Source organism: Brassica napus, chromosome C9 (assembly GCF_020379485.1).
Source record: "Brassica napus cultivar Da-Ae chromosome C9, Da-Ae, whole genome shotgun sequence".
NCBI lineage: Eukaryota > Viridiplantae > Streptophyta > Magnoliopsida > Brassicales > Brassicaceae > Brassica > Brassica napus.
In genome coordinates, this window is record NC_063452.1 from 13,692,128 (window position 1) to 13,718,313 (window position 26,186).

The following is a 26,186-nucleotide window of genomic DNA, read 5'->3' on the forward strand; positions in this document are numbered from 1 at the left end:
CCAGTTTTTCTTTAACAGCTTAAGTCATTTTTTTTTATAGGAAAAAAAAATCAACATCTAACGATGAGGATGGTTCCTAGAATATATTTTAAGGGATACGATTTGTTTAGGCTGAATGGTATGACGCCATGATTCCCATTAGCAATAGACGCCTTCATTGTATCTCCTCAAAGGCGTCTCTAAACAAATTGCAAATTATCTTCTTTTTAAGAGTTGCATCCTTTCACACTCATCATCTTCAATTAAGAGTCCTATATTTTCAGAATTTTATACATTGAAGGGATTAAGTAGGTTTTCAGAATTGTTTCAAGTTTTCTCTTATTCTACTTTCGAATTCTTATCCATCTCCGATTCCGCTGCACATAATTTTTCCTCTCGCCCTTTCTCCTTAGGTATGTTGAAAACTCAGGTACGTTGTTTAGATGTCCGTGAATAGACTGCATCGATCGTAGATGTATGCAAAGGAGACGCCTTTTACCTGGTTCAAATTAATTCTTCATTCTTCATTCGTTAATCGTTTTTATCTCGTACAAGTAGCTAATTTCTGATGAAACCTGTCTGGTTAGGTTATACATTCGTGTTAATGTTGTTTTGTCTGATTAGGGCTTGTTCATGTCGATGGCAAGACAATGAGATGTCTATTGAATATTTATATCCTGCAGTGTGGTTAGTTTTTTTTTTTTTTTTTTTTGCATAGCAGATCCAGCATCACCCTTACGACAGTGCTGATCACAACACTTTGTCGACAAGGAACACGAACATCTCATCCATGTCCCAACGGTTGTTGGCATAGACTCAACCATTGAGCCTTCTAACAAGGTCGCAATCGCGTCTATACGAGAGCAAAGGAAGAGACCATTACAAGATGAGGATGGGCTGGTTTCCTTACAATTTTTCAGAAAAAAAGAGAAACAAGTTGCTATGAAAAAAAAGAATGGTAGCTTTTGGAAAATATCTGCAGTGAAAGCAAATTGAAAAATTGAGAGGGTATGCACTTGCTATGACATCTCGGTTTATAGCCACATATTAAACCTTTAGTCTATGATCTAATCATCTGATAGTGGTTGCTAATGATGTTTTGATGATTTCATTGTAGCTATTACGTCAATTACATGTTGATGAAGAAGAAAGTGAAGCAATATGCTGAACGGATAGGAGGTGGATCTCAATATCCTCGTCATGTTCAGAAAGATTTCTCGAGGACGCTTGATACTCAAGTATTTTATTGCTGTAGTGTAGACCATTGTCAGGATGATTTTGTTTGAATTTTTATTGTGCATGCATCTGTAAGTTAAAAATGGCTTCATGCGTACAAGTAACCAAAATCCTGTGTTTATCACTGAAACCTACCCAGGGCGATTAGCCAGGTAAATACATCATGATGATCGTAAGCAGCTTGATATATAAAAAATTGTCGAGGTACGAGAATCATACAGAGATATTGGACGAGATATTTTACAGCTTCTGGTATTCGTTGAGTTGAAGGCCATTGGTCTGCGCAAGATAGAATATGACAAACGGTTTGGCTATTGATTTGGCGACTACTACATGAAAACCCGTGCTAATCATCCTTACTCACAGCTTCAGAAAGTGTTTGAGCTTATGGTAATTAAATAAAAATTTCTTACCGTTGTTTCATCTATATGCTGTTTTGACGACTCTAACATGTTCTGTTTATAGTGAACCCGTCTTGTGTTTTTGCACATCGTCCACGTCCCTTCCACGCCCTCTTCCTCTTTCCCTTCCACTCGGTTACACTTGCCCTGTCTCCTGCTGCAGTGACCAAATAGGGAAACCATCACATCAAGCGATTAAACAAAAGTAAGACTTCTTAACTTCTTGGGTAAGCAAGGACTCAACGGTTGCTTGTTCCAAAAGAGAGACAAAATAGCCAAGGGATATAACACCATCTACATTGATTTCTTTAGCTCCTCATCGCTGTCATTAGCTTCATTGACCTTCGCTACAGAGAGGCTACCAACTCTCTTTTTTTTTGTTGCTAAAAGGTCATAGATATGAAAAGAGATTTACATAAAATAGAATCTTGAGTATGTTACACCATGGCAAAAAAAGAATAAAAAACATAGTGATAATAGGTTGATCAACGCATCCACTTGGACGCGAGGCTTAGGAAGTGCTTCCTCTCTCGTCTGCAGTGATAGTATTGCGCATCTCTTTGTATATAAGCCGGTAGATAGAATCTGGAGGCAAGACAATGCGGTTGTGCAAGACATTGTTTCTCTGTTTCTACAAGTGGTAAATTACAGATTGTGCACTAGCTTCCTCAATACATTGTTTCTCTGTTACATCGGTGATTTTGAAAGGAACTTACTCATACTATGTGCTTAACTATCTCTCCTTGATAATGTAAAGTGATATTCTCTATTCATGCTTTATAATATAAAGCCTGATAAGACTTGGAGGTTTTATATCATACAACTTGATAATGTAAAGTGATATTCTCTATTTTCCTATACTTTTATATTATCTTAAAAACTTATATAACGTAGCTCAACTCTTCGACTATAAAAATGTCTGAACTGTTGACAATAAAAGAAAAGTATGCATCTTAGATATAGCGCCGGTCCGGATTAATGTGGTGCTTAAAGCGTACCAAAAAAAGGATGCCCCTAATTATAAAAACAAATTTATATATTTAAATTATTAAAAATACTATTAAAATTATATTATTTTCAAATAAATAAAATAAAAAACATCAAAATATTATTTTTGAAAAAAAATAATTCTAGCTTTTTCTAGAAACTAATTTCCTAATTTCAGTAGTATTTTTTTTAAAATCCAAAAGTTATTAACTATATAGTAGAAAAAAACATATGATAAAATCATGTATATATCAATTTCACCTTTTTAGTTTTTTGAATTACAAAAGTTTATATAATATGACAAGAAATTACCAAAAAAAAAGATAAAAAGAAAAATTGAAAGAATAATTGTTTTGGCCGAGGGAAGAGTTAATTTTGGTAACATCATTTTTTAACAAATAAGAGGGCATGGAGAATAAAAAAGAGAGTTTTTTGTCAACCTTTGTGAAAAGAGAATTACAAAAAAAATAAAAATGAAAGGGCTCATAAATGATGTTACCAAACGCCTCCGTGAAAGAGAATCATATTTATAATTAGAAAAGGAAAATTGTTATAAAAATTAAGATAGAGGGATGTGACCTTCGAACACGGTTCCTTAAAGACAGAAGGTTAAGAACACAAACCACCAGACTAAAACAGACTTTGAGAAAATTTGGTGCCTCTGGTATAAGTATGTTCTCTGGCGTCCAAAGTCCATGCTTTACGGGCTTTAGCCTAGGGCCGGACCTGCTTACATATGTATGTTTTATGAATAAATAATAAGTATTTTCAGAACACAAACTTATTATTTCATATCACTCTATCAACATGTTTGTATCATAGTTATATATCTTTAATACTGTTGAATTGATATGTGGAGTGCAAGCATGTACACTGGTATGAACTCTTTTCACATATATATTGAATATAGTTAATTTTAATATTTCCATCCAATATCTCTATTTTACTATTCATTATACAATTGCAATAGTGTGCCATTCACGAACGCAAAAATTTGAGATAAAATTTGAATTTCATATTAAAGTAAGATATTGTTATTAGAGTATACTAGCTGTTTCTGATGATACAGGTATCTAATATCATGTTTGGTTCCTGGGAGCTATCGTGAAACAAATTTTCATCATTAACAAACATGTTTAGTTTGCAACACTCTCTTTATTGTAAAAGTGTCCTGAAAATTTCTTGATAGGATATCAACAATTCTTTATTAATTGGCTCATTATCTTTTAAATTTCTAATATTTAAAAGTACTATAAATGAAATAAAAAAATCTGTTGCTGTTCTGATTTAGTTCTTTTGGTTTAGAAGTTTAGCATCGGTTTGGGTATTTAGAAAATTCAGTTTGGTTTCGGTTCTCGGTTCGTTTTAGGTAACAAAGTTAGGAACCAACTAATATCCAAAATAATTTGGATCCTATTAAGTTCTTGTTCGTTCCGGTTTTTTAGTTAATTCAAGTAAAAAGTTAGAAATTTAAGTTTTTTGATTAAATATCAGATTTTTTGTATTTTTGGATAAAATTTTAGATAATTCGAATATTTTTAATTATTTCTGACAAAAAGTATTATGGTTATTCAATTTTTTGAGTATTCCAGCTTATAAAAAGTATTTTTCAATTATTTTATTATTTTAAAAATAAATATAGTTAATATTTATAAGTGTATAAATTATATTATAGAAATTTTGGTAGTGATTCGGTTCTTGACTTGGTTTTAGTTTGGTTCCCAATCAGCTCTGGTTTTCAAGATATATGATCTTTTTGGATAATTTGTAAGATCTAAACTTGAACTTACTCACAGCTCCAGAAAGTGTTTGAGCATGTGGTAATTAAATAAAGATTTCTTACCGTTGTTTCATCTATATGCTGTTTTGACGACTCTAACATGTTCTGTGTATAGTGAAACCGTCTTGTGTTTTTGCACATCGTCCACGTCCCTTCCACGCCCTCTTCCTCTATCCCTTCCACTCGGTTACACTTGCCCTGTCTCCTGCTGCAGTGACCACGGAATAGGGAAACCATCACATCAAGCGATTAAACAAAAGTAAGACTTCTCTTAATTTCTTGGGCAAGCAAGGCTCATCGGTTGCTTGTTCCAAAAGAGAGACAAAATAGCCAAGGGATATAACACCATCTACATTGATTTCTTTAGCTCCTCATCGCTGTCATTAGCTTCATCACCCGTAGGCTCCCTAGCTAATCAGAACAGAAAATCAGGTTGACAAAGGAGTCCAGAAACATGAACCAAGAACATGGAAAGCAAATAAATAATTAAAAGTTTTGTATGTGTCTACACACATTTTTGTAGCAACTTTTCTCTGATTTGCTTCTTGTGAACCGGTAATTTTTTCTACTTCTGCTACTTTATATTATCCTTCTGAAGCATTCACTAAATTTACCAACTGAGACGTACATGTTGTAATTGACCATTCAAGAGCAATAGTTCCTATGAAACGTTGTAACCACTTCTATGTAATTGGACATGCATTAATTAAGGTGAAACCTCTGATGTTAGCAATATGAGTTTTGGAGAGGTATTAGAGAAGAACTAGAAGGGAGGAGACTTCTTCGAGGCATGGATAAGAAGGGATTTTTATAAAAATATATCAACTATTTTGATGAAAAATATAAACAATTTATCTCTTCCTTTACAGTTGATCAAAGTTATCTAGGCAAGGTCTATATTCGATACTTACCTCACAGAAAGATCTGCACTGAAATAAGGAATGACTTTTAGATTTCAATAACCTTTTAATGAGCTTTTCAAAAGAATTTTTTTCTTTATTTCACTGTCTAGATGTATGTTTTGTTCTTGCCGACTTACCATCTATCTTATATTAATTTAAATGTTTTTTTTGCTATGTATGTTAATATCATATAAATGGAAAAAGAGCTTACAAGAATAGTAGTCCTAAGAACATACTTCCAAGGCAAAAAAGGTAAAAACAAGCAAATCATGTAGAATTACGTTACAGAAAGAGATTTATCCCCTCATACACAATTATCATTTTTATTGAGCAATGTCTCTGCAATTTTTTTTCTTTGATTTCCGTGCTTGCTCCATTGTTATAGGAAAATAAATCAATTCAGTGGTTGTTTATTTTAAGAGATACAACTTTTTAATGGTTATGAGTAGGAGGAGACAGAGGTTGAGTTTTCTTTCTGGCCAATAAACAATCACCAACTCATTTTGCTTTTTTTCTCAGATTATTTATAGATTCCGACTTCTTTCACCTTTGAAATTAATAATTCCTCAAAACAATTGAAATGTAGTTAGTTATAATGTCTTTCTACTCGAGACTCATTGACTTGTTTGTATACATTTGTTGTAACTCCTAAATTATTCTTTTTGTAAACTGTATATGAGACATGCAAAAGAATTGGTGAAAATCTAAATTTTCAAAATTAGCATTTTTTTTTGTAAATATATGAGTTTGATGTGTTTTTAACGTCAACATTATATATGTATAAATTAAAAATATAAAAACCCATAAAATATAATATAAATTATCAAAAGATTTATTATTACATTTTTATTAAATAAGATATAGTTTTCATTATATTTTCTTTCTTTTTACATTTAAATTTTTTTAGTAATTTTATTACAGGTAGATATTTAGTTAATTTTTATTATATTTTCTGCGTTTTTACATTTTTAATATATATATATATATATATATATATATATAATGTTGATGTTAAAACACATCAAACTCATATATTTACAAAAAAATATTAAAATGCTAATTTTGAAAATTTAAGTTACTAATTTTTAGATAATATTATAAATTTTGAATTTTTTTATTTTTAATGGTAAACCCCCTCAACTATGTTTACTTAATGTGAAAACCCCTAAACTAAATATTTACCAGTAGTAATGGTAATTATGACCTGTTAGGGTTTAATTCATTAAATAAAATTATTTTGATGAGTTTTTCGTTAAATACTTAGGTGCGTTTTTTTTACCAAAAACAAATTTAGTTGAGGGTTTTAACGTTAAAAATCCAAACTATTTATGTACTTTTTGTATCTAACTTTTGAAAAAAAAACTTTAGTGGTTTTATCATACAAAGATATTTTGTGTAACCTAACTTAACAAAGGTCAAAATTCATTGATTTTATTTTTTCAGATATAGTATTTTTAAATTGTAATGTTAAAAGCACCATTTTCATTGCATTTTTAAATTTCATTTGTTTTTTTTACAACATTTGTTGTTTGTTTAAGTACAAATAAGTTTTTGTTTAAAGATTAAGTTTCCAACACCATGTATGATATTTTCTTTGTCCTTTTGGCAAATGTTCAAATTCTTTTAGAACTATTACTTTTTTTTTCTGTCCTTCAAAAATTTATATTTATTTCAATTGGTATATTATTTAAGTCAACAGGTTTGTAAAAACATATATTTAGATCGTTTGATAACTATGTATATCGATTTTCCCCTAAGTTGAACAACCAAAGTTCATATGTTATATACATTTAAATTCTCATTTTTCGGTTATTAAATCTTATTATTTTAACTAATGTATTAAATATTTAAATTAAAAAAAATAAAAAATATTAAACAAAAATAAATATAACTATAATTATTAAATATTAAATATATATTCCATTAATATTGAATAATTTTTATTTTTAGTAAGGAATTTGATCGTCCGCGCGAATCGCGCGGATTTGTTTCCTAGTATATATAAATTCATTTGGTTTGTAAACAAAAAATTTCCATCTATAAAAATTTATTAAATCTAAAAACATGATCTTATGTGACAAATAAATCCACACTTTTAACTAAAGTATACAACATAAAATTGGCATGAAAAACATAACTATCGTCTATATACATATATGTGTGAATTTCTATTAATTTAGTAAAATTTCTAATAATATAGCAAATTTGTCAGAAATTTAGGAATATGAATTTATTCATAATATTCGTGGGATTCTTTTACAAGTGATGTAGGTTGGTTTATGATTATTTTACTTTATAATCAGAACAATTTTTGAAAACAAGTTTTGAAAAAAATTCAAAAAAATAAAAATAAAAATTCAAATTTTGAAACTTATTATTCGTACGTAAGTTAAAAATAAATTATTTTATTATTTAGTTAAATAATTATATATATATATATATAAATATATATAAAGTAAGAATAGAATGTTTTTTGCCTTTTAATAAAACCTCTTTTATTCATTTTCTCCCACAGACTCTTTTCGTGAAAAACCTATTTTAAAATCATTTAAGAGTCGTCCTATAAATACTTATTTAAGTAAATAAAAATATATAAACTTTTTAGGTTATACATTTTTAAATTTGAATTCAAGCTTGTTACAGACTTTAAGAGCTATACACAAAGAACAACACCAAGAACGGAAATATGAAATTGTCATTAGTTGATCAGTAAAGAGAGTAAGACCAGCAAGATCATTGCTATTATTTGAATGATGAGCCGAAGATTGTGGAAACGCTGCAATAATATATTTTAAAACTGAAAGTAAATTTTTGGTAGATATTTTTTAAATAAACAGATCATTTATTTTGTTCTTTAAGTACTTTTAAAGGCATAAATATGTTTTATATAGTATTTTGTTAGATTTTCTACATCTTCTAGAAAATATTTATTATATTTTTATTAACAATCATATATGGCTAATTAATTCTCATACATTAATAATAAATTTATATTTTTGCAACATTAACGTCCTTGTCATATACTTATTTCATTTGGTTTTTAAACCAAGTTTCTCCATCTATAAAAAATGATTAAATCCAAAAACATGAACCTATGTGACAAATAAATCCACACTTGTAGCTAAAGTATAAAACATAAAATTGTCATGAAAAACATAACTATATATATACATATATGTGTGAATTTATATTAATTTAATAAAATTTCTAGCTATAAAACAAAATTTTCGGAAATTTAGGAATATGGTTTATTCATAATATTGTTGGAATTTTTTTACAATTGATGTAGGTTAGATTATGGTTATTTTAATTTATAATCAGAACGATCTTTTTTCTTTTAAAATTTTTGAAAAGATTTTTGAAAATGATGAATTTGTGAACAAAATAATATTTTTGTGATTGATTCTGATTTTATAACATCTTTATAACCTCTTATAACATAATTTATACATTTACAATAATTTATAAAAACCTTTAAAAATTATATTTTAGTAATAATTTCACAGAAGTTTTAAAATCCTCTTAAATAGTTTCATAAGTCCTAATTAATGGTTTTAATATTCAAAATAATTTATTATATATTATAAATAATTTCACAGAAGTTTTAAAATCCTCTTAAATATTTTCATAAATCCTAATTAATGGTTTTATAATTCAAAATGATTTATTATATATTATAAATAATTTATAACTTTAAAAATGATTTAATAATTTTATACAAGATTTTATTAATAATTATTAATGTTTTTTAATTATAAATAATTTACTAACCTGTTAATCTTCATAGATACTCTCATAAACTCCTATAAACTCCTTATAAATTGTTTAATAAATCTTTATAAATTTATTTGTAATATAAACTATTATATATAAATATAATCTATTATATATGTTTTATAGACCATTAGAAATGAATTAATATAAATGAATTTTTTAATGTCTTATGATGCACTAATAGTTATTATAATGTTTTATATATTTATATTATAACTTATATAGGAAAATAAAGCTATTTTAAAAACTAACTTATAATAAGAACATAACGCTAGTACATTAGTTTTATTAATTACCTTTCTGAAAATATACTTTATATAAGGTTTGAATAAATTATTATTGAATAAAAATAAATGATGAGCTATTATATAGAATTTCCATATTTGGTACCAATATATACTATAAATGATTATGTATAAGATTATATGGATTATTCGACAACTAATATTAATAGTTTATGAGATTGCCTTTATTAAATTTGATTAAAATAAATGAAAGTTAAAAATCATCAACCAATCAAATTTTAACTTTTTTCTCAACTTTCACTAATGATTGACACATAAGCGACATCGCTTAAGTGACTTTTAATTTAATATATAGAAAAGTAGTATTTGATATACTCCCTCATGTAATCCCTTTTTTTTACATGACGTTTTGGAATTTTTTGTTTCGTTATCCTTGACGTTTTGATAAAAACAATGCAAAATATGTGACAAATGATCATATTCACCCTAATTTATTATATAAGTGATTTACGACATGATAGTCAATTGATAAAGAAGGATATAAAAAGTATTATAATGGATGTGTTAATTTGTGTGAAACATCCTCAAACGTCAAATAAATAAAAAAACTGAGGAAGTATTATTTAGCGTCCCCGATATATTTTAGACTTTAGACCATGATTAATCCGGGGTTCTTAAAGTAGGGTTTTTAGCGGAAGTTAAAAAACTGTTTCTTAACTTTTAACTAAAAAGGCTAAGAACCAGTTCTTAAAATCCTTATTTAAGAACTGGTTGTTAAGAAACAGTTTCTTAACTTCCGTTAAGAACCTCATCATAAGAACCCCGGGTTAATCATGCTCTTAGAGCATCTGCATCGCGGTCTCTGCGCATCTCAAAGGAGGGGGGGCACGATTTTGGAATAAACCGTATACAAAGTATGCACAATAAAAAACGTATGCTGTGTGTTTTTTGCACTGTTTATGGGTTCCACTGACACGTGGCGGTCCGCGATTGGTGCGCTTTTCATTATTATTTTTTTTAAATCAGAAAAAAAAATAAAAAAAAATAAGAGATTTTAGCGATGATGATGTTAGACCATCATTAACGCAGGTATTTAAGGGGTCTCTAAGGCTAATTATGCATTTAAAATAAATCAAAAACACTAATAATCTCAAAAACCGTCTTTAATTTGGGGACGATGGAGACCGTCTTTTGGGGACACGTGTATGCGAGATGAGAGGAGAGAGGAGGAGAGTGGTTCGGTTTGTTTGGTTTCTCTCAAAACCTCTCTCCAAAACGCTCCGTCTTCGTCTCCGAGAAGGGCGATCGTCTCTCTCTCCATGGTTCGTCGACGAAAGGTGATGCTCCCTCTCCGTGGCTCCGCGAGGAAACGGCGATACTCCCTCTCCGTGGTTCTTCTCTCTCCGTATCTCACTAAGACGATACGACAATTCTCTCTCTTCGTGGCTCATCGAGGAAACGAAGAAGGTCCTCTCTCTCTCTCTCGGTTGCTGTCGTCGGGGAAGGAAATCTCTGATTATCTCTGTCACCGTGGGTATCCTCGACGGCGAAGAACCGCTCTCTCTCTCTCTCTCTCTCTCTCTCTCTCTCTCTCTCTCTCTCTCTCTCTGGATCAACTGGAATTGGAAGGTGAATCGTTTGTTCTGTTCTTCAGTCATGCATGTATTAGATTAGACTTATTCTTGTTCTAATTGCAAGATTTTTTTATGTCTGTAGGTTCGATTACGAATTCTCTCTCTGGTGGTTCTAAACGTATCGACGGCGAAGAACCGCTCTCTCTCTCTCTCTCTCTCTCTCTCTCTCTCTCTCTCTCTCTCTCTCTCTCTCTCTCTCTCTCTCTCTCTGTGGTGGCTCTCGTTGACGGCGATATATGGCTCACCGTCGGTGGCTCTTCTCAACGGCGACGGTGCTCTTTGTCGATGGCTCTCCGCGATTCGCTCAGGTAAAGCTTCGGTTTCATGTTCTTCAATGATGGATGTCTCGGATTGTGCTTTAATTAGTTGTGATTTGTTGGTTGAAAGTTTTATAATTTTGATAATGTTTATGTCCGTTGATGGTTGAAAGTTTATCAATGTTGATTAGTTGTGATGTCTCGTTATGTTTGTTGCAAATTTATCAATTTTGATCTCGGTTCTTTCTGATAATTAATTTGTTTTTTGTTCATGTCTTTGTGTGGTGAGATGAAGGGATAAACAAGCGTTTGATATGTTCGGTGGAAAGAGAGCTCAGAAAGGTTCATCAATAAAAGGTTAGTGTTACTCTTGCATATGAATTAGTACGGATGTGGTTACGGTTCTGTGATGAATTGAAAGGAGTGTAATAAAGATGTATTTAAGATTATGGTTGTGTAATAAATAGAACCGATGGTTAGCTATAAATCCAAACGTGAAGTGCTTTGAATAAGTTAGATAACTGTCAAGTCTTTCTGATTATAGTTTTATGAAGATGAAAAACCTTTGTACTTTGTTTGTTGTTAGATATATGTCAACTCTTTAAAGCATTCAAGTCTGGTTCTAGTTTTTGAATGCAACTTCTCGTTTTAGTTATTTATAAGTAGTGTGTTGCTCTTCAAACTCCATCATCTTAATGCGCTTGCTTGTTCTTTCTCCTCTTTCTCCTCTTTCTCCTCTTTCTCCTCTATCTCCTCTTTCTCCTCTTTCTCCACTGTCTCCTCTTTCTCCTCTTCCATTGTCTTCGGAAATGGATTTCAATCCATTTCAAGACAATGCCTGCTTTGTTGATCTACTTAATAGTCAACAACATGTAGTCTTTGGCAGTCAAGAAGAACCAATCCATTGTGATGAGCCTCCGGCAGAGCGTAGGGAACAAAGGTCCTGGTCTCCAATAGAGTGCTTATCAGCTCGTGGTTGAACACGAGCAAGGATCCCGTAGTTGGGAATGAGCAGAAGTCAGAGGCGTTCTGGAAGAGAATTGCATCATACTACTCGGCGTCGCCTAAGCTCTCTGGTTGTGAAAAAAGGTCAGGAACTCAGTGCAAGCAACGTTGGCACAAGCTTAATGATTTGGTTTGTAAGTTTTGTGGGGCGTTTAAAGCAGCAACCAGAGAGAGAAGCAGTGGTATGAATGATACTGATGTGCTCAAATTGGCCGACGGAATCTTCTTCAACAACCATCAAAAGAAATTCACTTTAGAGCATGCGTGGAAGGAGCTTCGCGCAGATGAGAAGTGGTGTGAACTCTCCACAGCAAAAACAGTAAGCAGCTCCAAAAGGAGGAAGCTCGAGGGTGGTTCACATACTGGAAGCTCTCAAGTAAAGGGAAACAATGCTGGTGTTGACGATGACGTAACATGTCGTCCTGCGGGTGTGAAGGCTGCAAAAGCCCGTGGGAAGAAGCCGTTGGTTGAGGATAAAGAGATCTATGACTTCAAGACTATTTGGTAGATGAAGAAGGAGGATTTGGCAAGGAAGGAAAAGCTCACCAAGATGAAGCTACTTGAGAGTCTTGTTGCAAAACAAGGTCCACTACCTGATTATGAAGAAGATCTCAAGAAAAAGTTAATTAAAGAGTTGATGTAACTCATGTTCTTGTTGGTTGCTCTGTTTAAGTTTCATCTTATGTCGTCTTAGTTTAAGAATCATGTTCTCTGTTGCTGATTCTCTAAGTTTAAGGGTCATGTTCTCTTGTTGGTTGTTGATGTTATCTCGTTTTAGTTTAAGTTTCATGTTATGTAACTCATGTTCATGTTCTTGTTGGTTCCAATTAATGATATTTGTTTCATGTTATGATTCTTGGTCATGTTCTTCTTAATCTTATCTGTTGCTGATATTTGTTTCTGTCTTGTTCTTGATACTTACAGGAGCATTGTGGACTTGTCGTGTTCTGTCAAGACTTCCTATAGCATTACGAGAGAGGATGACAGACTTGTTGTGTCAAGACTTGTCGTGTTGTGTCAACTAGTTGATCACGGACTTGTTGTGTCAGATAGATTGATCACGGACTTGTACTCTTGTGTCTATCACGGACTTGTGTCTTTGTAACAAACACATTTTGCTTATGTCAACTTTGTAAACTCTTTATATATATTCATCTCTCGACTTGTGTCTTTGTACCAAACACATTTTGCTTCTATCGTCTCTTTTCTTTCATCAAGTTTCATATCCGTAATCTCAAGTCTATTTTTTAAAAAATTGTGGTGATTACAAGTACCATCTCTCGACTTGTGAAACAAAATCTCAAGTCTCATAAACAAGTCGCAAGAATCTTTTTTCTCTCATAAACAAGTCGCAACAAAATCTCAATTCTCTCATAAACTTGTAATCTTTTTTTTCTCTCAACAAAATCTTTGATCACAACTTCTCAAAATATTTTCTCTCTTTGATCCTAAGTTTTTAAAACTCTTTAATCACCATCTATGGCTTCCTCTTCTCAAAACAATCTAGACGAAGCATTTGATGATGCATTTGATGAGCTCTTTGATCAACACTTTGATCAAGCCGTTGTGAATTTTACCATTCGAGTTGATCCAGAAGAACGAAGGAAAAAAAGAAAAAAACGAGCTTATATCGAAAGACATCGTGAGGAAGGGCATACTCGTTTATGGAATGATTATTTCAATGATACTCCAACGTATCCTAAAAATTTCTTCCGACGACGTTTTAGAATTAACAAACCATTGTTCATGAAAATTGTTCATCGACTCTCCACCGAAGTTGAATTCTTTCGACAAAACCAAGATGCTCTAGGAAGAAGTAGTCTCTCTCCACTTCAGAAGTGTACATCAGCCATTCGTGTCTTGGCATATGGTAGTGCGGCTGATGCTGTTGACGAATACCTCAGACTCGGTGAAACGACAGCTCGGTCATGTGTGGAACATTTTGTGGAAGGAATAATATATTTATTCGGCGATGAGTATCTAAGAAGACCAACACTGGCTGATCTTCAACGTCTACTTTATATTGGAGAATATCGTGGATTTCCAGGGATGATAGGAGGCATCGATTGTATGCATTGGGAGTGGAAGAATTGTCCCACCGCTTGGAAAGGGTAATATTCTCGTGGTTCGAGTAAACCAACAATCGTTTTAGAGGCGGTTGCTTCATATGATCTGTGGATATGGCATGCATTTTTTGGACCTCCAGGTACGTTAAATGACATTAATGTTCTTGACCGTTCACCTGTTTTTGATGACATAATAAACCGTCAAGCTCCGCAAGTCACGTACTCTGTCAATGGAAGAGAGTATCGTATGGCTTACTATCTCACCGATGGTATTTACCCGAAATGGGTAACTTTTATCCAATCTATTTCACTACCACAAGACCCGAAAGCAGTTTTATTTGCTCAACGTCTAGAAGCTGTCCGAAAAGATGTCGAGCGTGCTTTCGGAGTCTTACAAGCTCGTTTTGCAATTGTTAAAAGTCCTGCACTGTTTCGGGATAAAGCCAAGATAGGAAAGATTATGAGAGCATGTATCATACTCCATAATATGATCGTCGAAGACGAACGAGATGGATACAATCTGTATAATGTTTCAGAGTTCCAACAAGGAGAAGATAGCGGAAGTTCACATGTCAATCTCACGTATTCTACAGATACCCCTTCAAATATCCAAAATATGATGAGTGTTCGAACAACAATTCGTGATCGACAAAAGCATGAACGACTGAAAGCTGATTTGGTTGAACATTTGTGGCAAAAATTTGGAGGCGATGAAAACAACAACTGAACTCGGATGTATGTTTCAAATTATTTTTGTTTATTTTAATAAACTTTGTTTTTTATGTTTTACGTTTTTTTCTAAATCTATGTTTCAATTTTAATGTTTTACTATGTTTTAAGTTTAATAAGAAAAATTAACAAAAAAAATATATGTTTAATTAAAAAAAAATTAAGAAACCTTAATTAAGAGACTTGCATTGGACCACGAAAATTGACGGATCTCTTCATCCGATCTCTTAGTGTACTTTTACAATTAAAACTATTAAATAAAAATTTAGATACCCATTTTGAGTTTTTGGGTTAATGATTGTCTTAGGTCTTCCAAGACGAGTTCTCCTTCCACGAGTTCTACATGAGATGATCACAATATATACAATAATACAATATATGTATTTTGTCGTTTCCCAATGAGACTATGTATGTATAGATAGGGAAAATGGTCAAACCTGTTTCACCTGACCCGCTTTACCGCGACTTAAAACTATTTTGATCCATAAAATTTAATTGCATAAGCCGTGTAGAAAACATTTTTTTTTGTTAAAAGGTTTTCATTAATAAAGAAAATAGCACTTACAAAAGGGAAACAAGCACCATTTTACATAATATAAGTGTTAAAGGTATATGGATTTCTAACCTAAAACCAATTGGTGATAAGTGTAATGGTCCGATGGCTCTTTGAGCGTTAATCTCAGAATGTTTGGGCAAGGATCGATGGCCAACTTTGGGTCAGATCGATGTGGATCGGGTTGGACTGCATGGATCGGGCTCTGATACCATGTGAGCTAGATGAGTTTGCAACCTAAAATCAATTGGTGATAAGTGGAGTGAGAAATAATCATATTCACCCTAATTTATTATATAAGTGCTTTACAACATGATAGTCAATTAATAAAGAAGGATATAAAAAGTATTAAAAAATTTACAAGCTATAGAAAACATAAAAATTTGCCGTATAGAAAACATAATATACACACATTCATTCTACTTAAATTTACAAGGTATCCATAAAAATTGCAAATATATAAATATATTAAAAATAATTTTATATGTTTTATTAATAATAAATGAAACCTAAAATTTCCTTTTGACTTTGGATCAACAGCTTCAATGAGTTTCACTCTTCGTAATAGTTCTATACTATGCTTAAAATAAATATATAACTAGGTGTCTTGCCCGCATATGCGGGCTTAATCGTTTAACAAATATTTATTAGTTTATTTTTTATTAATTCAAAAACTATCATAATAACTTATTATTTATGTTTTCAAAAAAATTAAATCAAACATATATATATATATATATATATATATGACAAAAATCTAATTAAATATATATGTTTAATTAAAATTTATTAAAGATAACATTGACTTTAACCACTGAATTTATTATAATTGTTTTATAGTTTATTTTTAAATTTTATAATTGAAAAATATGTTTTAAGATAACAACACAATATATAAGAATTATCTTATTTTCCAAAAAGTTAATATTATTAATTAAAATTCGTTTTTGGTTATATAATTAATTATATATAAAATTCATTAAGGGTATTATAGATATTAACCGCTCTAACTTTTAACGTGAGAGCTCGACTCCAAAAATTTACTTCGCAAATAATAGTATAGATTGCTGAAAAGTAAAAATAAATATCTATTTATTGAAATATGTATTATATACTATTTTAAGTATTTATTTAATTTATAATTTAATAACTAAAAGCAAGTTTAAAATTTTGGATAATTGCTAACCTGCAACGTTAAATATATTTGATCTACACCCACCTTACATTTTAACATAATAATGTATTACTCAGAATTTTAATAATTCTGCATGTTTCACTTACGTTAAAATATTTAATAATTCTGCATGTTTCACTACAGGTTTGTTTACTTCGTAAGATCCCGCGAATCATGATTCAGAATTCAACTCTATATATGTAATACTTATTGTTAAGTAGTCTATGTATACCCACGTGTGCTAAAAAAAGAAGTCTCTGTATACCCACATGTCACATGTCACATGTCACATGTCACATGTCACATGTCACATGTCCTGCTCCTGCCTAATATATTTAGTCAGTATATTTTAGTATTGTTTTATTAATTAGTGTCGGTTCAGAGTATTATCCGTATATATTTTAGTCTTCCATGAGTTATACCTGAGAATCTTGAGATATGATTATGAGTAATTTTATTATTTTTCAAATGAGACTGAACCGAGATTAATCATTTTCTTTCCAGTGCTTATTGTTAAGTAGTGTTTTGATAGCCACATGCCACATACCACATTGCATGCCTGGTATATTTACAGTCAACAGATTATATCATTTCTTGGGACCAAATAAAGTCCAAATCAGATTTTTTTTTTTTTGTCGCAGGAATTTATTAAATGGGTCAAGCCCAAATGGAACAAGGTCCGAACATAACATTACAAAGAAAAGCCAACAAAACGGGCCAAACTGAATAGTACGACTATGGACCATAAGCCCATAGAGGAAAACAAAACAGGTCCAAAGGAAGACGTGATCGATTCACAGCAGCTTCCACACATGTTGAGCGCATAACAAAGATGAGATACGTGTCCGGAAGTGGAATCATCACCTTACTTCAACAACCGGTAACCTGTCGCCGGAATCTCTAATCGAACTTCCACAGAAACCAACCGGAACAAGAAGGAGGAAGATGAAGAGTAGCCGGCAACAACGATAGTAAAGGATCAGCTCAAAGGATGACCAAACATGGCTCACCACAACGCCTCAGATATATCTACGCCGGAGATCCGTTGCGAAAATAACCCAAGCCGACTGAAAAGAAAGAACCACCGCTTCACTATTGAAACATTCGATTGTCTACAATCGATCTGGAGGGATCAGATTCACCTGCTGGCAAAGCCCAGACATCTTTATAGATTGGAATAAGCTTGAAGATGAGACAACTCTAAACGAGAAAAGGAAGAAACAATCCAATCCATAGATCGAGAGTCAATCGAAACCCAATAAACCACAGAGAAACAGAGGTCGGGGGGAGAAGAAGATAATAAAAACAAAGGAATCAGAAAGATTCTGGAACCCAGCTCGCCTACAACGCCGTAGAAGAACGAGAAAGGGCGAGAAAGGAGCTGGCGAAGACGGCGTTATAGGAACCGCCGCAACCCAGAGTCAAAGGCCCGAGCATCGGGAGTCAAAATCCGGACAAGATCCGGCTATAAACAAAAGAAAGTCTCAAGCTTCAACTCATCCTCTCTGTGAAAGATGCATAGAGAGAGAATAGAGAGATGGGCTTTTTTTTTTTTTTTTTTTTTTTTTTTTTTTTTTAAAGAGAATGAGATTAATCTAAATGGATAATTTAATATAAAGATAACGCCCAACACTTTCTTTGAAATATATCATTTAACTTTCTTTGAAATATATAACTTTGCAAAAATGATATTTACATGCCAAATTATTCCTCGTTGAAAACATCATTTCAACGTTTCTTGATCTTTTAGATCTTTCCAAACAGGTTCTGAATAAAAAAAATGCACAAATTTCGATGTGTACAAATTTCCACATCGAACTGTAGTTTTCATAGTCATAGACTGTTCCAGTTGTAGCAATAAATTGCATTAGAAATATTTTACTTTGACCCAAAAGTTTTCAGTATTTTTAAGAAATGCCCTGTTCGTTTACCTATCGCGCGACCTACGACATGCGATCTGCGAGTCGCAGGTTGCAGGTTGTTGTTCGTTTTGCTGTCGCGTAACATGCGACCTGTGATTGGTCGCATGTCGCAAGTTGCTATTCGTTTTGATGTCGCGCGAGTGATCGCACGACCAGTCGCGGGATTCCATTCAAGTCGCCCGAAAATACGGCGACTAAAACTTAAGAAAATTTTGATCAAGCGACTGGTCGCAGGTCGCAGATCGCAGGTCACGCGACACGTAAACGAACATAATTTTAGTCGCTGGTCGCATGTTTAGTCGCAGGTCGCAAATCGCAAGTCGCGCGACACGTAAACGAACGTAATCTTAGTCGCATGTCGCAGGTCGCGCGACACGTAAAAGAACATAGCCAAAATTTCAGAATTATTGAGACGGGCCTTTTCCACATAAAAAGGGAATCTTTTGTTACAATAGAAGCAGAAGTGATGTGGATTATTCAAGAATCGAAGTCGATTTGCGTTAGAAAAACAAGATATCAATGAACTTCTCTGAAATGGTTTCACGGGATTCAACCAATTGTCTTGATCGTGGGATACGATTGAGAAATAGGAATCCGTGTTATCAAAAGATTTCCTGTGATTCTTTCTAGTATGGAATGAGTCAATCATCCACTTTGGTATCTTATTGAACAAAAATGGTGATATTGTTCCTCCATTGATCAAGAATTTCGATTTTTAAGAAGTATTATGATCATCCAATAAAAAGGGTTTCAATTTTTTAAAATGAACGATTTGAAGACCTATTGATTCTAACAGACTACTTTACTAGCTTGAATTCATTCAAAGTACAGGAACTGCTTTAGAACGCAAGGCTAACATAAGCTAGAGTTGAACTTTCTTTTGATAAAAAAAATGGATTCCGAACAAAAGAAGACAAGACGTCTTCCTGTATTGCGGATTAGGAATGCGAAGGCCTTTACTTCGAAAAGAGACGTTGAATGGCATGCTGAAAAGATAATTTGGAATCTCCTCGGTAGTAGGAAAGATGCCCACTCTTTTGACCTGCCTTACCCTTCAAGGCAGTTCATCCTAGAGTTGGATGGTTATGGCGACCTATGCCAATTGAAACAAATCACCTCATGAGCATTAGGCTTAAGCTATATATTCTGAGAAAACATCTAGACGAGAACATGACGAGTGACTATGCGCACATAAAACATCCAACTAAACTGTGGCAAAATTTGAAAGAAAAGTTTGACTACCAAAAGAAAATAAATCTCCCTAATGCTCTAGAAGAGTGGAAAAACTTAGGTTTCATGATTTTCTAAAGGTTGAGGATTACAATTTTGCTATCATGAGGATAGTTTTACAATTAAAATTGTGCTAATTGATAGACCATGGATTTGACCCACTTTTACCCATGGTTTATAGGTATTTTTACTACTAATTATTATATTATAGAGTCTATTTATTATATTTATAAGATCAGGAGTGATTTGGAGATAAGTGATGATTTTGGAGCATTTTGGAGATATTTGAAGCAAGCACCCGAGATGATCATCGAGCTCGACCATCGGTCGATATTGAGGAACAAATATCGATCGATGTTCACATCAGAACATCAATCTACAGCGAAGCGCGCAGAAAGCCCGTTTGGTCACAGCCGACTTGAAGCCCAAGTCTTCACCAATTTACAAGATTACCCCTGACGAGTTTTAACTTAATTATATAAGCTTTGCCACCATGTTAGAGACAAAATGTGCTTTCTTGTGTTTCTAGTTTTACTATTATCAGCAAAAGGTTTTTAGGATTTTGATTGATTGGAGAGAAGATCCAAAGTTATATTTGTGATTGGAACTTCTTTAATATCTATATACTATTCTAATGAAGTTTTCTTACCTAATTGCTGTTATGAATTAGTTGGCTATGTCTGAGTAGTTCCATTTTTTAAATTTTAGGGTTTAAATAGGTTATGAGGGATTAGCCCCAACTATAGATTGCTGAGTTGTGATAATAATAATTATGATTGTCATCAATGCCTGATTCTAGATTAGCTTTCTAGAACTTGCCCTAGGATTGTTAGATAAAAACAATAGCTTCATTCTCATCCTAAAACAATTTTAATTGAGCTAAGTTTCTTGCTAAGAGTAAGGCGAGAGCTGATCTAGTGATCTTAGTGAGCATAATTCAACCCGCTGATATATTGTGTTTTTGGCACATTATATGTATGTCTTACTAATAGATTTCAAGGTTTTATCGAGTCTTTTTAGTCCATTTGAGTCATTACAGGTCTGGAGTTTCATTGGATGAGAGATAGACCAGATGGAGGGGAAGAAGAGAAAAAGAGTGTGAATTGGAGTCTTTCGCGCATAACAGTCGACCAGAGCAGCCCGAGTGCCTGCTCCAGCGGCAGAGGTAAAAAAGGAAGTTTCCAAATATTTCGGGATTTGCCCTAGATTTCCTATTTTTCCCTATAGCCGCTTGTGGCTCCTATATATATAGTCTCCTATTTATTGATTTAGACCTAACCTTAGTTTTTTATGCAAAAATGACCTGAGAAAGCTTTGATTTTTGGGCGATTGCTACTTGTAAAGGAGAAGACCTCATCTATCTCCTAGAGAAGATTATCCTGAACCCTCTGATTTCTATTATCTATTATATGCAGTATTATTCAGAAATCATGCTTCTCTGTTCTTGTGTTATGTCTGAGTAGTCACCGAGTTAGTTTAGGGTTCTAGGGTTTTGGATTCGTAAACTGAAGCATAAATAAGTCATCTTAAGATTGTCTACATTCATATCTGTTCTAATTGCTTGCATTGAACCGATCACTTAGTGCATGAATTAGGGTTAATCAATTTAGCTAGCCGTTAATTGATAGATATGATTTGAATGAGCTTTGCATCTCTAGTCAGCGAGAGTAGATATTAAGGTGTACTGTGAACATATCAGACTTGATCTCTAAAGCTTGCTAGCTCGTCTTGATCCAAACAAGAGTTTAGGCATCAAGACCGACTTGCAAAGGAATCAATACCACGAGAGTGGGTTGATTCAACCTGAGTGATCTGAGTTAAGATTTGTTATAAACTGAACTTGAATAATTGCTTGGTTTGCGATTTCCATACCTGAAGAAGAAACCCTAGACTAGCGCTTTTAAATCAATTCAAAACAACCTCATCTTGTTACTTGTTATTTACGTTATTAACTTCTTTAAAAAACCCCACTTTGTTTTAGCTTAATTCTGATCCCATAAAGATAAAGTGTGAACTGGTCCTCTGGAATTGAATCTAAAAATATTACAACTACACTGTTAACTTGACAGTAGACAAAGATCCAAATTTAGTGTTTCAAGTTTTGCCGCCGTTACGACGGGGACCAGCTTTTTACCTTTATTTTTCGGTTATTTATTTAGTCTAAAACCTCTAACTTGTTTAACTTTTTTTTGCAGCGAATGACCCAAGTGCATGACCAGTAGACATACTCGGAGCAATTCACAAGGAGACTTAATTTCGCTTACAAATCAGGAACTTGCAAGCTTAGAAAGAACCAACCGTCAACAAAAATCAATTACTGCCACAATGGCCGCTTCTATGCAACAGATGCAGCAGCAGATGCAACAGATGCAAGAGTTACAGCTAACAATCGCAGCGCAGCAACTGGCTCCACAGCGGGAACCACCTGTCCCAATTTGTGAGAGGAACCTATCGCGTAACATCTCTGCTACGTGCTCTGCTATCGCTCCACCACCATGTTAAAGGGCAGACTTTGAGATACAACCCAGCATGATGCATCTTGTCCAGAGAAAGATGTTCCATGGACTGTCAGCTGAGATACCAATGGAACACATTGAAGCTTTTGAAGAGATATGCAGTTTCACTCGTGCAAACGGCGTCCCACCCGACTACATCAAATGCATGATGTTTCCATTCTCTCTAGCGGACAAGGCTTTACGATGGCTTAAGTCATTACCTACAGGTTCCCTAACTTCTTGGGAACAGGTTAGAGTAGCTTTCTTGGGCCACTTCTACACGAAAGACAAAACAGCTGCCCTAAGGAACAAGATCTCCTCCTTCAAGCAACTCGCTAATGAACCTTTCAATGAAGCGCCGGAACGGTTCAATGATACCCTCAGAGGGTGTCCTCATCACGGGTTTGACGATGACCATGTCTTAGAATATTCTACAATTGTGTGAATGGGAGTTCCGCAATGCTCTAAACATAGCGAGCAATGGATATTTCGTGACTCAAACCACAGAAGAAGCTCACGCGCTAATAGAGAACATGGCAGTTAGTTCTTTCAGAAAAAACGAGTATACTGATCATTCCAAGAAGGTGAACAGCATGGACACTAGGAAGATTGATGACCTCGCCACTAAAGTTGATCTGCTGCTCAAGAACAATCAGAATCAGATCTATGTCATGGAAGAAGCCAATCTGGAACCAGGTACTACAGATGCTGCAGCAGAAACCGAGACATCGGAAGAAGATCAGCAAAATGTTAGTTACGTCAATGGGCAGGGTTGGCAGTTAAAAAACTACCATCCAAACCCTAATGTGAGGAACAACCCGCTTCTGTTCTCATACAAGACCAATCCGGACAACCACAACGACAGATCTCAAGGAAATCAGTTCCAAAACCCTAGATATCAGAAGCCATACTCTCAGAACCAGAATGGAAAGATGTTCATCCTCAGCCAAGCTCAGAACCAGTTTCAGAACATGCAGAATAATCCGCAAACTGCTCCTGCAACCGCGAGCGGACAGCCAGATGAACTGAAAGGAATGATGCAACAACTATTACAAGGACAACAGATTCAAGGGAAAGCACTGAACCAGGTTACCAACGAGATCAACACTCGGATGGACAACATGTTCACGTAATTAAATTCCAAATATGATGCTATAGCAAGCCACATAAGATAGTTGGATGTTCAGATTGCTCAAACTGCTGAAACAATCAAGAGGCAACATGGAACACTCCCTCGGAAAACAAACAAGAATCCCAAGGTCTGTAACGCAGTGGAGTTAAGAAGTGGAAGACATCTCCCAGATCCTGTTCCCAAAAAGCTCACTGCTAAAGAGCAGGGAAAACAGAAAGAGGGAGAACAACCTGAGGATGTCTTGGACCATGAACAAGACGCAGAACAGCCAGCTGTGATAGAACCAGTAGCTCTTACGATGCCAGATCGGCATGTTCCTGCTCGCGTCTACACTCCAAAAGTTCCCTACCCAGTCCCTGCTAAGAAGTCACGTAGAAGAGATGAAGTGCAAGAAGATGCTAGAGGAGTTGAATAACAAGCTATCTCTCATGAACGCAATTCAGATGATTCCCTCAATGCGCAGTCTTGTGAAAGGGCTGATCTCTGGGAAGACCTCTGCAGACAGCGATATCATGATGGTCTCAAAAGAAAGCAGCGCAGTCCTTCAATACAGAACAGTCAAGAAACTGGAAGATCCTGAAAAATTTGTCCTCCCAGTTCAGATTGGAAAAGCAGTTTTTGCCTGTTCCTTATGTGATTTAGGTTCCAATGTGAATCTCATGCCCTATTCAGTTGCAAAACGTATGGGACTAACCAACTTCAAGCCTACTAGGATTTTGTTGGTGTTCGCGGACAGATCAGTCAAGCTGCCAGTAGGTGTTCTCGAAGACCTGCAAGTGCAAATTGGCAACACCACTGTTCCGGTGGACTTCGTGGTCCTGGAACTCGAATATGAACTGAAAGACCCTCTCATTCTGGGCCGCCCCTTCTTGTGCACAGCTGGTGCAATCATCGATGTGCGCAATGGGAGAATCGATCTCCAACCAGGGGATATTGTGATGAAGTTTGAGATGGACGAGCTGCTCAAACGGCCTATGCTAGATGGTCAGAACTTCACAATTGACAACGAGAACGCGCCTTGACCCCTCAACAAGTGATGATCGAAGAAATCCTCGCAGATGATCCTTTGGAAGTGGCTCTGATACGAGCCGAGTCCGAGCAGAACATGTGCAACATTGATGCTGATGGGTACGAAAAGATGCTAGATTCGAGCCAAAGCATTGAGAAGATGGTAGCTTTCCTAAGTCTGGAGGAAGCGAGCAATCAGGCTCCACTAGAAGGAGCAACTGCTCATAAACGAGGGAACAAACCGACCAGCCTGCTCGATGATTCCTAGAGCGAACTCAAAGCTACAAATATCAAATTAAAGTCCCTCACAGCGGGACTCAGGTATGCGTTTCTTGGACCTAATTCCACATATCCTGTTATTGTGAACTCTGAGCTTAATAATGTGGAAACTGCTAAACTCTTGTGTGAATTGAGAAAATACCGAAAGAGATACATCTGATTTATGCATGCATAGAATACATCTAGAAGATGAATCGATGACTTCTGTAGAACATCAGAGGCGGTTAAACCCAAATCTTAAAGATGTTGCCAAGAAAGAGATAATAAAACTTCAAGAAGCTGGTGTAATCTATGCGATCTCTGATTGTAAGTGGGTTAGTCCTGTTCATGTAGTTCCTAAGAAAGGTGGCATTACTGTGGTCGCTAATGAAAAGAATGAATTAATACCTAGTAGGACAGTAACTGGTCACCGTATGTGTATTGAATTTCGGAAATTAAACACAGCCACACGAAAGGCTCACTTCCATTCATTGATCAAATGCTTGAAAGATTGGCTAACCACCCATATTACTGCTTTTTAGATGATTATTCAGGTTTCTTTCAGATTCCCATTCACTCAGACGATCAAGAGAAGACAACTTTCACATGTCCCTACAGAACTTTCGCCTACAGGAGAATGCCGTTTGGACTGTGCAGTACCCCTACGACATTCCAGCGTTGTATGATGTCTATTTTCACTGACCTAATTGAGGACATAATGGAAGTTTTCATGGATGACTTTTGCATCTATGGGAACTCCTTTTCTGTCTGTTTGTCAAACTTGTGCACGGTCCTTTAGCAGTGTGAAGAAAAGCATCTCGTGTTGAATAGGGAGAAGTGTCACTTCATGGTGCGTGATGGAATTGTTCTCGGTCACAAAATCTCAGAAAAGGGGATCGAAGAGGACAAGGCAAAGATAGAAGTGATGATGAGTTTACAACCTCCAAACTCTGTTAAAGGAATCTGGAGTTTACTCGGACATGCTGGTTTCTACAGAAGGTTCATCAAAGACTTCTCCAAAATCGCAAGACCACTCACTAGAATTCTCTGCAAGGAGACAGAATTTGAGTTCGATAGCGATTGTTTGGGCGCCTTCCACACGATTAAAGGAGCTCTAGTCAGCGCACCCATTGTGCAACCACCAGACTGGGAACTTCCTTTCGAGATCATGACTAACGAAAGCGACTTTGCGGTTGGAGCAGTACTCGGCCAACGAAAAGATAAGAAGCTTCACGTGATCTATTATGCGAGCATAACACTAGACGAAGCTCAATGTCGCTATGTAACTACAGAGAAATAACTTTTGGCAATTGTCTTTGCCTTCGAAAAATTCAGATCCTACCTAGTTGGCTCTAAGGTGATAGTGCACACGGATCATGCAGCATTAAGGTATTTGCTGACGAAGAAGGATGTGAAACC

General features: G+C 34.5%; 2 protein-coding genes, 1 long non-coding RNA gene and 1 other non-coding gene across 6 annotated transcripts; 3 read left to right on the top strand and 1 right to left on the bottom strand.

The window, feature by feature from the left end:
* Nucleotides 1-122: 122 nt before the first annotated feature.
* LOC106399959 lies at nt 123-6,070 on the top strand. 3 transcript variants are annotated; one of them, XR_001280202.3, is made up of 4 exons: nt 123-409; nt 701-987; nt 1,097-1,605; nt 1,681-6,070. It is a non-coding gene; the product is annotated as an uncharacterized LOC106399959 (long non-coding RNA). The 3 variants fall into 3 exon arrangements; XR_007329333.1 differs by having other exon boundaries at nt 123-392; nt 698-987; XR_001280201.3 differs by having other exon boundaries at nt 128-392.
* Nucleotides 6,071-11,174: 5,104 nt separating this feature from the next.
* Nucleotides 11,175-12,708, top strand: LOC125592483 (glutathione S-transferase T3-like). Its single transcript, XM_048767675.1, has 2 exons — nt 11,175-11,246; nt 12,187-12,708. The coding sequence occupies exons 1-2, from the start codon at nt 11,175-11,177 to the stop codon at nt 12,706-12,708; spliced, it is 594 nt and encodes a 197-aa protein (XP_048623632.1).
* A 9,959-nt stretch (nt 12,709-22,667) lies between these two features.
* Nucleotides 22,668-22,774, bottom strand: LOC125593692. Its single transcript, XR_007329591.1, has one exon. It is a non-coding gene; the product is annotated as a small nucleolar RNA R71 (small nucleolar RNA).
* Nucleotides 22,775-23,956: 1,182 nt separating this feature from the next.
* Nucleotides 23,957-24,523, top strand: LOC106398019. The gene has a single exon (XM_013838623.1). The coding sequence runs from the start codon at nt 23,957-23,959 to the stop codon at nt 24,521-24,523; it is 567 nt and encodes a 188-aa protein (XP_013694077.1).
* The last annotated feature ends 1,663 nt before the right edge of the window (nt 24,524-26,186 follow it).